Genomic DNA, 16,207 nt, shown 5'->3' on the forward strand with positions numbered 1-16,207 from the left:
GCTGCTGGGCATGGGGGGTCTGCAGCGCACCCTGGCCCTGTGGCACAACCATCACCTTATGTTTCCCCAAAGAGCTTGGAAAGTTGACTTGGAAACACCAGTCACGCACTGGCAGGAGAGACAGGAACACAGCCTGCTGCCTCCCGTGGAGTGCCTTGCACCAGGCATAGAGCGAAAGGGCAAGGTCCTGCGTTCAAGGCTACGCTGTTTTGAGCTTTTGCCCAAGGCCTGTATGTGGACAGATGCTGCAGCTCCATCCTGGAGGAGCTGAGCCCTCCAAGGGCCCTCTAGCATTGGGGAGGAAGGAACACAGCACCAGGGATGCCAAGGGCTGGACACTCTGACCCGGCTGCAGTATCCGGCGGGAAGGATACAGCAGCATCCAGTGGCAGCAAAGCTGTGAGGTGCAAAAGGCAAACATGCCTCAGCCCCTGACACAGGCATGCGCTCTTTATTTACTCCCAGATAGAGCGATCAGGCAGCCTACCTCTGCTCCCGACACCTCCTGTAAAGGGCTGTTGCCCAGAAGTTCACAGCATCAGTAAAAATGCAAACTGTAAGCTGATTAGATATTCATAGATACTCTTTCTTGATTAGCTCACCATTAATATTTCAATGTCAGAACTGGATGCACACTGCCTCCCTGCTCTCTTCCTTCCTGCTTAATTAATTTTGACCATCACTGACAACAGTCTCCGACAGATAGCAGAAATTAAAGTGGGCTGTTCTGTGACTTTTCTTGCTGTAAACAGCTATTTGCAATTCCTTTTCATACATCACTCACTCGCGACAAAGAGATCACAGTAGCAGAAAATGAGTCTCCCTCGTAAGGACTTCAGCGCTCCAAAAGAACATTTGCTTATTTGATAAAAATAATCAAAAAAGACAATGCAGTAGGCACAACTCAGCAACATGATTTGTGTCTCACCTAGTAGTCAGCTGGCTGTTACGCCAGTAAAAAAAAAAGAAAGGGAGAGAATTGTTAATTTATCTTTAAAAGAAAGGGCCTTTGATTTAGGGTAGCTCATAAAAGCCATAGTATCACCCAGCTGTGAGGGGATGTGATAATTGCTGCAACCCCAGCAGTCGAATGAGCAGCTCACTTCATAAAATGCAGGCTGCATGGATGCCTAATGCACAGCACACACATCCACAGCTGATAACATGACATGCTGCTAACAGTCTGTTTGATTTTATTGACATGCTCAAGATATATGGGGGCAGGAGGAGCAGCAAGGCAGAAATTACACGGCGATGTTCGTTCCACCCCAGCCCAGGGGACCGTCTGCCTTCGTCTGTCCTCCTCCTGGGCCCGGAGGGATGGGGAGTTCTCCTGCATGACAGGAGGGCAGTTTGCCACCTCCCAGGTCCATGGGATCCTGACACAACACACACTGGGATTGCTATCACAATGTGCCTACCTGGGACCAAAGCAGCACTGGGTTTGCAGAAACAAAATTTTTGCCTTTCTTTGCTGCCACCTGAGCTGCATGCTGCTGCTGCAAAACAAGCCCTCTGCTACTGGACGTGCTCTGCATCTCCATCCATTGCTGCAAACCATCCTGCCCCATCCTCCAGCCTCTGCTTTCCCAGGGAATACACCATGATGGTGGCCCAAGGCAAGCGGAAAGGCAGGAGCAGCATGTTGCAGCCTCGCTCAGCTCCATCCCCTCCACACAGTAACGCAGGCTGTTAAACGCCTGGCCAGAGCTCGCCATCTGCTTCCAGTCTTCTAGGAATACCACTGCGTAATTCAATCAAAAAGGAGAAGATCCTTATTTCACTGAATCATAAGTCACTCTTCAAGTAATTATATTTTTATACCCCTATCAGGAACAACAGGGTCTGTTCATTTTATGGGCTTTAGCAGCCAGAGCTGTGCTTCTGCCAAGGTTACGGCTGGGAGGGGAACACGATTTAACATTTTCTCAGCCACCCAAGGCTTATCCATATTTTTAGCTTTTTGGTTAGGCAAGTGAATAAAGCCCTGCAGGACCAGGGCCTTTGTCCAGGAGTGCTTTTATTGTGGCACATAGAAAATGCTCTGGCTTGGACCAGGAGAGCTGACCAAACCATCAGCATGAAGCCGATTCCCAGTGGCGTGAACATGCCAGATCTGCTTCTGCCCTTCCAGGGCAATGCACAGAGCAGCTTCTGCAGCACAGCGATTGCTGCCTAACCAGGGAGCAAAATCCAGCAGCTGGAGGAGACACAGGGCTGGATCCCTCACGTGCTGCCTTAGAAAGGTCAGATGAGATTAGTACAGGGGAAAAGCCTACCAACTTGCTCCATCTAAAGTGCTTGGGATGCAACTCACAAGACCCAAAAAATAAAGGAGCCTTTAAAAGATCCAAAAAGGTAACCTTGCTGGAGCCTTCTGCCGGTCTTTGGGGTAATTTCCCCACTTTGGACGCTTCCATTATCCTACAGTTTGTGCCCTCTCCCCAGACAGCCATCTCTTAGCACCACTGTCCTTTCTTGAGTTAGTTCTCCACCTGCTCTTTCACTGCCCCAGATGTTCAGTCTTTCAAACAGATTTATTCCCTTGACTTTGAAAAGGGCTTCACCATGTTTCCATCTGTGTTTACACTTGGTGCAGGGTAAATTTCTCCTCCTAGCAGATCTGTTCCTTACCAGCAAAGAAATACAACTCAGCATAGATTCAGACAGGAAGGCAGAGCAAAACATTTCCGAACCAGCACTCACTTGGGAGCTGTGCTACGTGCCCACACAAGGACGGAGACCTCCGCCAGACTACCTGCATTATCAGACTGTGCAAAAAGGAAGCGGGACCTGGCCCAGAGCCACTGCTCACATGTCCGCTCTCAGGGCTGGCTCCCCAGCTCACCCAGCAGCCCAGATCACACAGCACCGCCTGCCAGTTATTCAGGATGCTGAAGCCAAATGTTTGCTCATCTAGAGCAAGCAAAGCAGGACTGAAACACCCTGCATCCCACCAAAGGGTCTGACCCAGGCAGCCGGGACCCTGCTGGTCAGCCAGGGCTGTAGGTGTTGGAAAGACCCATTCTGTCAGACCTTCATAGCTCCTTTCTCAGGGAAACCCTATCTCTGTGCATGCCTTCTCTTAAAGCAGGACTGGCTGATGCATGAACACAGCCGTTTTTAACTGCCTGGGCAATTTGCGACACAAAGGACAGAGAACAGCTGCAGCCCAGATTTATCACCGTGCTTGCCAAGGCTAGGCCAACACATCTCCGCTGCACAACAGCAGCAAGGCCCTGTAATGACTTCCCAGGTGGATCTACAGATAGCGTGAGCTTCATCTAATCTCAAGAAAACAGATTTTGAGGCATTTGGGTGCTCACTGCTTCACCCTAAACTGATATCAACCTTCAGGTTTCAGGGCAGCATGTTGTTGCTGGCAGGTGGGTGTACGTGCTGCTCTCATCACTATGTACTGTTCTGCTCTGTGTCCTGACAGGTCCTTGTCCCCACGTTCAGATGCCTTTTAAATTACAGCCAGGATCCAACAAGTCCAGCAAACATTTATGTCTGACACCAAGGTCAGAGACTGTCTTCCGTGCTGCTAATATTGCTTTAGCACATCATAACAGGCCAAAAACTTCCAACATTGACAGAAAGAGAGGGCTGGACACTGGGGTTGACCAATTTCCCTGAAGTGCACGCATCCTTCTCTTGAGCAGACTGAACAGCAAACTGCCCATGACAGTCCTGAGCTCCCTGTTAGCATCAGAGAGGATGGGGAAGTTTTTTTTCTCTCTGTGTTACACACTACACACTCAGTCCAGATGGATGCGTCAGTAAAGATGATGCAACCTCTATACAATTGCTTCAGGATGCTTGAAATTCAGGTAGGAGCTCCATTCCCCACAGCAAGGGAGGATATTCAGGTGGCCCTGGAGGGGGTTTGCAAGGGTCTGTCTCCATCTTCCCAGCAACAGGAGATACAAACATGAGCCAAGCCAGGGGGAAAAAAGGGAAAAGTCAAACCGTTTATGAAGAGAAACGTCAGCCGAAGCACATAATCACATAGCAAGGAGATAAGGAGACATGCTGCTTCGCAGCACTGTGGGCATGCAACAAGCAGGCTGGGCAGCCACTAGTGACAGCTATTAAATGATAGATGCTCTGAAGCTTTGCAGGATCCTGTTTATGATGTCCTGGCTGTGCTACCAGCAACCTGAACTTGCAAGGGAAGAAGGACCCTCTCATGCAGTGGTTGTCTCCTGCAACAACCAACAAGCACGGTTAAGCTCCATGAAAGGTGGACCATAATCAAAGCCATCCCTCCCCAAAAACTCATGTGAGGGAGCCTGCTTGGAAAGGTATGGCTTGAAGAGCCCTCCGATAACACACTTGAGCCCCACACTGGTACCTTGAAAATGTTAGAATGAGAGTAAACATCCTGTGTCATAGAAGAAGGAACAACTGCCTGCAAACTGAACGGAGAGTCACAGGCAAAGGAAAACAAATTCCCTCTAAAACTGAAGTATGGGTTTTCCCATCTAAAACACGTGGCTCTGGCATGGTGCTGGGGTCCTTGGGGCTGGCTGGTATTTCCTCGGAGGCAGCAGCTTTGGAGCCCCAGTGGCACTTGTTATTTGTTGTTCCCATTTATTACAAAGCACTGTTATTATTTGCAAAATATACTTTTTATGGACTGTTACTGCATCCAAGTGCAATAACTGGTCTAAACTCAAATCCCTAGGAGAACTGTTGAAAGAGAAGCAATTCAGCCACATATTAATACAACAAGGATTTCCCCAGGTTTAAGGGAACAGAAAATATGTTTTGTACAAGTGACCTAGTTCTTTCTTGCAGCATAAAACTGCTCTTTTCCAATGATAGCAATGAAAGGATATTGCTTCTGTCACTGATGCCACTGGAAATGTATTGCCCCTCTCCAAGAAACCAATGAAAGGACATGGCTGGTTTATTCTCTAAATGAGGCTACTGAGAAATATGCTGCTCCCGGCATTAGCCCAGGCACACTGCTACTGCCGTGTCCCCGGCCTGAAGGGAGGGCAAAGCCACCAAATCAGCAGGTTTGTGCCAAACGGCAAAACTGTACCTGGAGAAAATCAAACCATAGTTTGAGAACTAAGCAGAAGAAAGAAAACTTTCAGATGGAAATTAATCCCTAGCTTCCCTCACCGAGGCTGAAGCGTGGCTCAGCTGCTGTACAGTGCAGCCAGGATCTGGCCCCTTCTCCTTCAGCAGCTCTGCACCTTGTATGAAATGAGCTTAAACCCTGGGGAAGGCTAATCTACGCTTAACCTGTGGCAGGAAGCCTGGCCGTTAGGAAAGCTGCCAGCCCCTCTCCCTTTTACTGCTAAGTTTAATGGTCTGGCTCTCCGCTGAAGATTTTAGGTTTTGGAAGTAAAATCACAAAATGGCTCTCGAACCAAGATGATCTGTCACTTGAATGTATGCACTGAAGTGAGCATGGAGAAATTATTGTTTCAGCAGAAGTAAAAATTTCCTCCGGTGAAAGGCTGAAGTTGAGTTGATGTTTGTTGTTCCACTTTCATGCCTGTCGATCTGTGGATCTGGCAAGTTCATTTTGCTCCCCTGCTACATCCTCCCAGGTGACACCTCCCAGTTGGAAAGTAGATGGAAAAGAAGTCAATTATTGGTTTTAACATGGGAGTTCATCAAATTCTTAAACATGCGGAGACTGGTGATATAACATCATCTGGGCTTTGGCACTGATGCCCAGCATCTCCGCAGGGTTCAGAGCAGTCCCTGCTCCAAGACACACCAGCCCAAGGCCCAGGATGATGACGGCTTTTACTGAGCTGAATTCTGGAGCAGATTGGCAAAAAATGCAGCAAAAGAGGATTTGCATCAGTGTGAGTGAAAAAAATGAGAGCACACGTAAGTCAGGCGTAAGCAATATTGGCGCTGGAGCGAAGCACCTCTCGGTCTGGGCTGCAACAGAGCCCCCTCTCCAGCGCCCTGGCAGCGGGCTCCTACCATCAGATATTTATTAGTTGTGTCAGGAATTAGTGAGAGTTCACTGACTGAATAATAATGTGCCAAAGGCAGTTTTTCAACTTTGCTAATGTAATTAAAGAAAGCAGGGGGAAAAAGCCTTGCACTGGGGAAGGAACAAGGGCTTCCAACATTGTTGGTTGCTGTCTCTATTGCAAGGATGAGATGTGAAATGTGGAGGGGAGGGGGTGAAGATGGCAATGAGGACCTGAGCAGTGGCGAGGATCATGCAATTACTCCCAGCTGTGATGGGAGCATTGCTCTTTCCAGAGAAAGACAAGGGGAAAACAGAAGAGCTGCCCTTGCGACTCAGGAGCTGGACCCATCTCCGGGCTCAGGTTTTATGCTGCTGTTTTTTACTTTCATGCCCCAGCACCTTGCATCAACGCTGGATTTTGCTTTATTTTTGGCACTTCTCCTCTTGCTTAGCCAAATCTTCCAGTTTTGGGGGACCTTTTGTGAATGGCTGGAAACAGCTTTATGGCAACATTTTTTTAGTGCTGCTCTGGTGATCGAACACAGCCAGCAATGTCACTGCATCAGGTCTGAGCACATTTTTCAAGCCCCACAAGAGGAGAGACCACATGGGCTCTGCAATAAAAGCCAAGATGCTACTTTTAAAACAGGGATGGGGGAAGCTTTGGGTAATTTTAAATCAAATCAATGCCTGGACAACAGGGCACTGGTCCCCCCTGCCGCTGCTGCCAAGTTCCTCTTCCAAATCCCAGGGCTGCCTTCTGACAAACAACCCTCGGTGTCAACAGGATGGGGCTCCTGGGCGCGGCGGCCATGAAAACGCCCATCAGGAAACCGGCTGCGGGTCAGCCCCCGGCCTGGGCTGTGTGGAGGGGGTGGGAAAGGCTGCACGGTCTGGGACTGGCTCAGACCCTCGTCTCCTCAGCTGGCCCTGAACATTTTTAGCATCAGTCACAGCACTGGCCACCCAACCCCAAACTGTCCCCTGCCTTGGGCAGATATCTGCTCCATTTATGTCTCCTCAAAGAGGTGCTGCAGGAGCTGTGCTGTGACACTGCCCACACCCCACGAGCAGTAGGCATGTCCCCACTGTCCAGTGGCCCCTGCAACGTCCTCGGACATGGCTCCCCAGCATCCCCAACAGCTGCCGGTGCCACAAGTCCTTTAGTGCATTGGAAGGTGTTATTTGGCAGAGTGCCTTCCCCAGGCCATTATTTCAACCATGATTTCTTAGGGGCAGGACAGGAGGGATCCAAGACCTCACAGGCAACTGCTGCGGATGCAGACTGGCGATGCGCACTGACATATGCGAAGCTCTGTCAGCTCACAGCATCTTTTGGCCCTAAAAATGCAGCACTTGAGCTACAGAGCAAAACACAGGGAGGCAGGAGGAACGGCTCTTTCCTGATTCGTGGCAACAGCTCCACTGGTGCCCTGTCATCAGAGACCCCGTCAGGCAGCACTCCAAAACCACCTCGCACAGTAGTGATGGCAGCAGGGAAGGGGAGACTTTCACAGTGGTTTTAATAGCACATCAGCAATTACCCGGCAGCTACAACCCCTCTGTTTGCTGCCACCATGGAGATGCTAGCAAAGGTCTGAGTACCCAGGCAGCTTGGTTGTACACCCTCTTGGTGCTATTTTCATGTAAGTTACTAATTACACATCACCTATATGTCACCAGGCTAATCAATATTAGTCTGAGGAATCAATGCAGATGTGGATGATGGTGCTGTTTGCCATTCAGAGCCTGCGCAAGCTGGGAGAAACAGGGCACCATCGATCCCAAACGTGGGCTGAGATGCAGGGCAGGATGGGAGGCACAATGGGGGCAGTGACCACACGCTGCCTTTCTAAATAACACTGTGACACAGGCACTGGGCCAGCCTCCTGGCCAGGGACCTGCCGCCTCCGTGCTGCCCCCCAGCATGTGCCTGCATCTCAAGGCTGGGGCAAACCTCCCACCCGTCCCGCAGCACTCCCAGGGGAATGGCACAGCCCATTTTAATCTGGGTTGCTTTTCAGTCCTTGGGACGTGATGCATTTAAAAGATTCACACTGATCTGAAAAGGAACGATTCTTCCTCTTTATGTGTTCTTACCTGATGATCAGTGTCTTAAGTAGTCACAGCGTACTTAAAAAAGCACAAGGTCTCCTGCATTTTGCTTTGCTGCTTAACTAACCAAAAGCTGAGACCAGCTCTGTAATGCCACCGTGCTGCTTCTGCCAGCAAGAGGGACCTTGGCTGCAGAATGCAATCAAATTTTGCAGGAAGAAGCTCTTGGGACTACCATGAAACTTGGGATTAAAGTGCGGCTAAGTAAGGGAATTGCATAACTGGGGGTTTCTGCCTGTCTTGCTGGAGTCTTATGACTGTTCTGATTCTGTCGTAGCGACGCTGGGAAATTGCTCTTTGAAACCAAAAGAGCCTTAGAAAGGCACAGGCAGGTCAGGATCATTTGCCCTCAGCACTGGGCTTGTCTTCAGCTGTCTTCAGAGTTGATGGTGGTAGGATTAGACAGAGAGCAGCGTGGGGTGAAAGCAAACCTCTCCCCGAAGGCTTCCCTCACGCTTGACTGTGCCTGTGCCCTCGCTGAGGTGCAAAGCTCTGCAGCCTCCTCCTGCCAGGCCGTTTCGCAGGCGCGTCTTGGAGACCAGGGAAAGGACCAGCAGCCATGGGCGGCTGGGGGTGCATCCAGTTACTAACCACCAATGGATCGGCCAGCACTCGCCTGCAAAGCAAGAGCCCTTTGCCTGAAAAGGGCATGGTGAAAAGCTTCCAAAAAGCAACACAGTCCTGGTTTTTATTGAGGCTTTTAGGGTAGCAAAAGGAGCTGTGGAGGGAAGCTGCTAGTCCCTGCTGCCCGCCTACGAAGACTTGTTGCTTTTCCTAAGCAGCAGATGCAATCTGCTTTGGTGCCAGAGCGCGGTCGCCAGCAGCTTAATCCAACAGCAGACCCATAATCCTTCCCTTAGTCCCACAAGCCCCAAAAGCAGAAAGCTGCCCAGATTTGCTGTTTGATGGGGTTTACTCAGCCTCGGCTCAAATCTCAGTTTCCACCGGTAGCGAGCCTCACTCCCTTGGAAAGGCCATTCCCATGGGAGAGCAGATGCTCTCGGGCCGGGGAGCAGACACAGTCCATGCTGGAAACCCAGCAGAGGCTGCTTTGGCGCTTGGCACCCCCGGCCTTCAGGACACTCCCCTAATGCAGTGGCACTGCTGGGGACTGTGTGGGCTGCAACAGCTCGGAGCGGGGCCTCGGGGCTCCCCAGGGCATCACTGACTGGTAAGCCGGTGCCTGAGACACTGTGGTGGCCCCGTGCTCCTTCCAGCAGCTTCACCACTGGCAGTTGCTCAAAAACTGGTCTGAGAGCTTTGCAGAGGCAATCTGTAATGTCCAGCTATAAACCCCAGCCCCCTGCCACAGCACCTGGAAGCCACCAGAGAGGTTGTACAGGCACAGCCAGCCCTGAAGAACATCCCCTGCCCTTCCCCCACAGCCCCATACGGCAGGAGACATTTCTCCCCAGAATTAACTCCTATCTTTAAAATGCCAGCAAAGAGACTTTTGCTGAAAAATGACTGTGGCAGGATTTCAGCTGTGCACCCATTTGCACTCCCCTGTTCCTGGGGTTAGCCCCAGGGCCCCTCTCCATCAGCAGCGATGGGCTGCAGCTGGGGGTTGGGGCCGCCCTGCTGAGCCACACATAAATGGGGCCAGCTTGGCTATCCCAGCCTCTCTGGTGGTGCTGCTATGCAGGCTTGGGAGGAAGTATCATAGCAGATATTTAATTTTAGTGAGCTGGCACTATGCTTAGGGAGTGAGCCCCATCTCTAATCTCTCTGGGGCAGCTTTGACTTTGCTTGTAGGGTGTAAGAGCTGAGCAAATGTTCTGTCTTTTATCCTTCCTCCTTTCCCTGTTGCGCTGCTGCTCATTTACCCTTTCATTAGGGATCATCCTCTTGTCATTTGTGTGGATATGTTGTCTTTTTTCTAAGGGGTGGATGCCAGGCATCAGGAATCATGTGTTCCAACGTATGGTGGCAATTAGCCCAGCTCTGAACCCTGATGGCATGTCTGTGTCTGCAATTAAAGCTCTGCTCTATCTGCATGAGACTTCTAATTTCCTTCCTTCTGGGGCTCAAAAAGACACAGCTTGGATCTCTAAAAAATAGCAGGAAAGTGTTAAAGACATAGCTTGAGCCTGACTGCCCCTTGCTGTGGGGCTGCTCTCAGGATTGGGTCTTGTGTGGTTCAGTTTGGCCTCTGCACCTGGATTTATGTGAGTGTGGCTCGGGGCATCTGTCTGATATGGTGCAGAGCCTGTGGGGGTTGATTCTGGCTCTGCCAGTGCCTCTGCTCATGCACTTTATGGCATGTTTCATGCTCCTGGCTGAATGCACCTGGCTCTTTATTAGGAAATTAGATTGCCTGATTCAATGTTTTATAGTATTAAGCATATTTACTTGTGCCTTTGGTGCTCTGCAAAATACCTCAAGTTGTTTTTGTGGGATGGGAAAATGGGAGCAAAATTCTGATTTCAGGGGGAAAATGTCAGGACAGGCAGAAGGAAGGTGCCTGTGGGACCTGCTGTGCTTCAGGGAAACCTGGGGTTTGGGAGAAACATGGCCCCCTCGTCCCTCTCGTTGCTCTGCCACCTTCTCGTGGTGGTTTTCTAGGGGTTCCCCTGACAGAGCTGCACCCCCTCCCCATCAGAAAGCTGCTCTACCAAACCTCATGGGCTTGCTCTGCTTTCTTTCTCTCCCATATAAATTCATCTACCTTAAAATCCCTGCTTTTCTCTGAGATAATGTGATTTTGGGGGAGGAGTTTCTCTTACTGTCACCTGCTGCAGCTGATTCCTAATGAAGAGCTTCCTCCTGGGGAAGGGGGGGAACAGGGAGAGAAATTAGGGGAGGGCAGCATTTCTGAATCCAAATACATTAAACCATTTAATTCTGTTGACTCAGGGCTGCCTTGCTCTGAATGGGAATTAATCCACAGCGAACCAAAATTAAAAAGCGCAATACAAAATGCTTAGCAAGGCACTGCCAGGGTTTAAAGCAACCCATTAGCTTGCTTGAACGTACCCAGTAAATTTTCATTTGTCAATAATGCTTAAAGCCTACAATTTATTTACAGCCTGTTCAATATTACCAAAACCCCTCAGAGCGCCTCATTTGTATTTATCTGCCACAGTCAGTTTCCTTTCCAGGGACTCTTCCTAATCCCTTGCTTTGTACCTGCTTGTGTCTCGTTGCAGAGCCAGACGCAGCAGGGATGTGCCACCCCCCTGGGCAAAGGTAACGCAGCGTTACCCCTTTCCATCCCATTTATCCCCTGCATGGGAGACCACCTGCAAGGCCACCCTGAGCCGCCCCCCAGTGACCCACGCCATCCCCAGGCTGGGGCTGAGACCTGCTGGCATGGGGCTCCTCCAGCCTCTGTCCTGCACCCAGGGGACCCATTGGCCGCAGCCACCAGCCAGCATAGAGGGGTGATGGGAATCTCCAAATTGTGGACTCCAAGTGATGCGTCAGCCACTAGCAATGGGGCACGGGAGCATGCAGCTGCCTGTGCCTACCCACAGCCTGGCTGAGCTGGAGCAGTCGTGGCTAATAGGCCAGACCCCTCCATCTGTTCCCAAATCGGCTCCCGTGGGATGAGCCCTGGTGAGGAGAGCGCATAACAGGATTTCCCCCAAAAGCCCCTTGAATGCTGCCAGGCAGATAACGAAGCCTGGCTGGCCCTAAGGATTTCTCCAAGGAAAGGAGTTTATTCTTGGGCACAGACATGAATGGGCGGTTTAATCTCCTGTCACAGCTCGTGTCCAGTTGGAGTTTAGTCTAACGCTTCAGCTCCCGGAGACATGGCTCCCCGCAGTAGAGACCGGTCTCAGGTGGGGTTTGTCCCTCTACAGGGAGTACAGGATGGGGACGGACTTTCCCCAGCTGCCTGCCTCCTCCCCTCTGCATTAGCACTTCTCAAAGGCAGAAGTATAAGCAATTGCAATGGAAATATAAGCGAATGCAGCATCAAGCAGGGTGCCCAGGGAGGCCAGGGGGAGATGCGGGACAGGGTGGGCCTGTCTCAGGTGTAAAGCTCAGTGAGGGAAATCCCTCCAGAGGCTTAACCGCAAAGATGGCCCAAATGGGAATGCAAACTTCACAGGAGGCACCTACTAGAACCCAGGAGGTGCAGCAGCACCCTGCCAGCAGGCAGCCTGGTCTCCACTGTTTGCCACGGCCCCCTGCCCTACACGAGCCTGAGCAGGGGGCAGCGAGCGGGACCTGCAGCCCAGGCTCTCTGCCACAGACCTGCGTATTTGGGCAGAGGGGATTTTTAATAGATTTTATAAGCATGGATACAGGAGGCAATTGCTAAAGCAGAGGGCTGCTCTCTTTTCTCCCAGCGTTGGTTAGGGTTTGCAAGTGCCCCTTGTTGCTGAGATCCAGGATGCTGTGGCCAAGCAGCACCCTGGGGAAACCCCATCTTTCCACCCCAAAGAGCAAAGTCCCTGTCACTTGCCTGCCGCTGTCTGCATGTAGCCAGCCAGGGTGCAGACTCGCCTCTCGCAGGCTCCGCCAGGCAGCAGGATGGCGACGATGGCCAGCAGCGAGCTGAGGGCCAGCAGGGCACAGCCGCCCGCACACAGCACGGCGCTCGTCTGAAAGGACACACAGGGCTGTCAGCGAGGTGGTCCCCCACCACCGTCCCCGCAACACCTCCCCACAACTTCCCCCTCTTGAAGTGAGAAGTGGGGCCCCATCATGGGCGGCTTCTCCCACCCCTTCCCTTCTACCTTCTGCTACTTAAATTGACTGTTAAGTCTTGAGCCCATGGTTCACCCGTCACCTGGTCCCAGGGGTTATTAGTATTCGGGCTGTGGTGATAATAGTAAATGTATTACATGCATGGAGGACTACATCACTAATACAAGTGCCATTAGATGCCTGCGACGTGTGTCAGTGCGTCCACTGAGAGCTGAAACGTATCTCGTGAGGGCGCCCTCCCCTGCAAGCTTGGCAATTAGAAGGTATTTTGCCAATGATGCTCCACAGCAGGGAACCCGCTGCTGCAAAGGTTTCATTGCAGCCAGCCTCTGCCAACACGGCAGGCTGCTCCCACCCCCTAGCCCAGCTCACCTCCAGCAGCCCCACCGGCTTTTCCCTGCAGCGGCCATGTCTTTGATTTAGCCTCTTTTGCAACAAAACTGGGTCATTTGGGGCTGCTACTCAAACCCACCTCACGCTGTGGGATGATGCTTTGGGGTGCCAGAGACTGTAGGAGTGCCTGGTGGGCAGCATTTTCCCCGGGGGCTGGCGCAGTGCAGAGGGGCAATGAATGGGGAGGCCAGCACAGCAGCCTGTCCCCCTGCCATCACCTGGCCGGGGTGGAAGCAGTTTTGCTATTTAATATTCTGGCCGAAGGTGCAAACTGCATCAGCATCTAAAACTGGGAAAAGTGTTAATTTATGGCAAAACAGCTTGCCCTTGGGTATGGGTATGCGATTGCTGCACTGTTGCTGTTTCTGTCCTCATTGCAGGTGGCATTTCCACCTCTGCCAACGGGATAGTACTGGCAGTGAGGTGGTCCCTGTACCGGTGGGGACATGTGCCAACCCAGCCAGGGGCACAGTGTGGCCAGGGGCGGTGAGGGGACCCATGATGGGTGCCTTCTCCTCCAGCACACAGCTCCTGGCAGCCTTCAAACAGCGTGAGGGCACCTCCGTCCTGGCATTGCAGCAGCCACATCAAGTCCTGTCATTTCACGGCAAATTCTGCGAAACGCTCCTGGCTTTGGTGAGTCACCCTGCAGTAATGTCAGTGTCTTGGCTCCCTAAAGCAGTACAGCTGTAAGACAGGTCTCAGCCCCATTTTCCTAATAACCTGTGCGGGAGCTGCCATAAGGAGCTCAGGTCCCACCTTCACCCGCCCTTGTCCAGCCTTCTTGCCCTACTGAGATGTTCTGGTTAGAAATGCACAATTTCCCTTTTTTACTTTTCCCCCTACATTTGAGCTTTTGGGCAACCACAGTTACTAAAGGAACAAACCCAATACATGTTTCCCTTTGCTTCCCCTCACCAAAGAGGTTACAAATCAGGAGTAAATAGTCAGCTAAATGCAAGTTATGCTGCAGGAACCACAGGCAGGCTGAGTGGGGGAAGAGGAATTGGGTTTACCCTGTGATGGCTACGGGGGGGTCCAAGCAGCTAAAAAACCCCTCCCGACCCTCCAGCACTAGCGGTGCTGCCCCACGGGTCTGGCACTGCCCTACATCTACCTGCATTATTTACTGCAGCTGGACTGGCTGCTGCCGTGGTGGCAGAGCCGCTGCCTGCAGGGTCCTGCTGGGGAACTGCCACCACTCCAAAAAGGGACACGCTGGTGCTGGCAAGGGACAGGCCAGGGGAGCACGGGCACTGCCCCGACACCCTGGTGTGAGTGCTTCCCCCAGTGCTGTGCCGTGATTAGAAATCAGCACCTTATTTATAGCCTATTTATCCACTGCACAAGCAATGCAAACACTGTCCTGGCAATAAATTAATTCCTGACATGCAATGTAAAAGGCACAGCCGTGCAAACAGCTACTGAGAGAAATGGAGAGGCTGTTTCAGCAGGGACTGTGGCAGCAGGTGTATCTGCTCTTCTCCGGTGCTTTCCAAGCCACCGAGACCCAAAGCGACAAGTGCTGCTTCAGGGCAAAAGAGACGAGGTTGGAACACTCCCAGCAGGGACCAGTCCCTTGCCCCATCCGTACCCTAGGAGAGACCCACGGGGTTTGGGGTGGGATGGGTGACCCCATCGCACAGACACCCTCCCAGCGCAGGGCCCTGCGGGGAGAGCGGCCACAGCCCTGCTCCCCACCACTCCCAGGGCAGCAGCACGGCGAGGAAATACAGACTCATTAAAAAAAAAAAGCATTACTCTGCCCGGCATCTGCATTTCACCTTCCACCCGGCAACATGCAAAACCATCCTCCTTTGCGAGGACCATTAATTATTTAGAGCGATGAATTTTTCAGCAGAAAGGGGTCTTGTGAAGCAGGCTTGTTCCTCCCTCATGTGAAGCATATTATTTTTAATGATCTAGGTTCTTCTTAATTATGGTAGCACAAATCCCCTAAAAACTTGCAGCTCCTGCTGGAAACAACCTATGAGCCGCTCAGGCTGCTAATCCCCGCAGAAAGGTGCAAAGATGTTTTTCAGGACACGGCGCCAAGAAAAAAGGCACAAACAGGATGAGTGCAGGTGAGCGTTACACTGAAAGAAGAGCTGGGTCTCATTCAGGTCCTGCCATCAGGGTTCCTGCAGGTGGCAGCAAGACTGCGGGGTCCCGGGGCCAGCAGCACCCTGATGTGCACGGTGGTGGCCAAAAAACGACCAAATCCAACAAGACCTCGGCAAAGGGAACTAAGGTCTCATTTTGAATAAATGTGTTAAAATTCATGTGGGCAAGAGGTGTAGGTAAATGGTGAGGTTTGTTTTCTGCCACGAGGGCCAGGGATGCTGAGCCGGGCAGCTCTGGGGGCAGGAGGGGTAGTGCAGCTGAGCAGTTTTGCTGTGGGGCCCAAGGGATGGCAGTGGCGCAGCTGCCCCAAAATAGGTGGCAATAGGGAAAGGCACGGGGCATTTCAGGGCAGATTGCAAGAGACCCTGTTGCAAGCCAGCGGTCTTAGTCTGGCTCCTACATTGTCCTGGTACGCAACGGCCAGAGCTGCTTGAACACAAGGTGCGAACTTCTTTCCCTAACGCGTTGGCATTACCTGCCAGAACACTGGATAAGCTCTTGTAAAACATAAATTTTGCTTTTGTTGTAACCTTTCCAGGGCCTTGGCTGGCAATTATCCCAAGTGCTCTTGCCCTGTACTGGAATCGCACCTGCAGATCAAACAGCCGCTTCCGAAGAAAAATAACAAGGCTTAAGCTTGAAGAAGTCCATGGAGCAAAGGTACCAAACAGTAGCAGCTAAAAACCCTCTCCTTCCAACTGCGCAGCACCTCCCTCGCTCCTCCCTGTTTGTGCCTGTTGCATCTTGAGTGGAAAGGAGAGGATGCAGGAAACAGGATGCAAAGGCTGAAACCCAAAAATAGATGGAGCCGGGGGAAACAAACGGGATGCACTGAGGCCATCTGTGAGAGCCCAGCTCAGGCAGGGGCAGGAAAAAGCCCATTCATCACAGCAGAGAGCACAGCTCCCAGTGCAAAACCGGCCAGGGAGAAGCGGGACCTGGCTGCCCGGTGGGCTGCCTCTC

General features: G+C 51.8%; 1 protein-coding gene across 1 annotated transcript in view; it reads right to left on the reverse strand.

The window, feature by feature from the left end:
* The window catches only part of LHFPL7 (LHFPL tetraspan subfamily member 7), a 66,619-nt gene that overhangs the window by 42,262 nt on the left and 8,150 nt on the right, over positions 1 to 16,207 (reverse strand). The window contains exon 2 of the mRNA XM_076354833.1: positions 12,483 to 12,621. Within this exon, the coding sequence (XP_076210948.1) occupies positions 12,483 to 12,621 (139 nt within the window). The remainder of the gene's footprint in view (positions 1 to 12,482; positions 12,622 to 16,207) is intronic.

The sequence above is a fragment of the Aptenodytes patagonicus genome, chromosome 17, assembly GCF_965638725.1.
Source record: "Aptenodytes patagonicus chromosome 17, bAptPat1.pri.cur, whole genome shotgun sequence".
Taxonomy (NCBI): domain Eukaryota; kingdom Metazoa; phylum Chordata; class Aves; order Sphenisciformes; family Spheniscidae; genus Aptenodytes; species Aptenodytes patagonicus.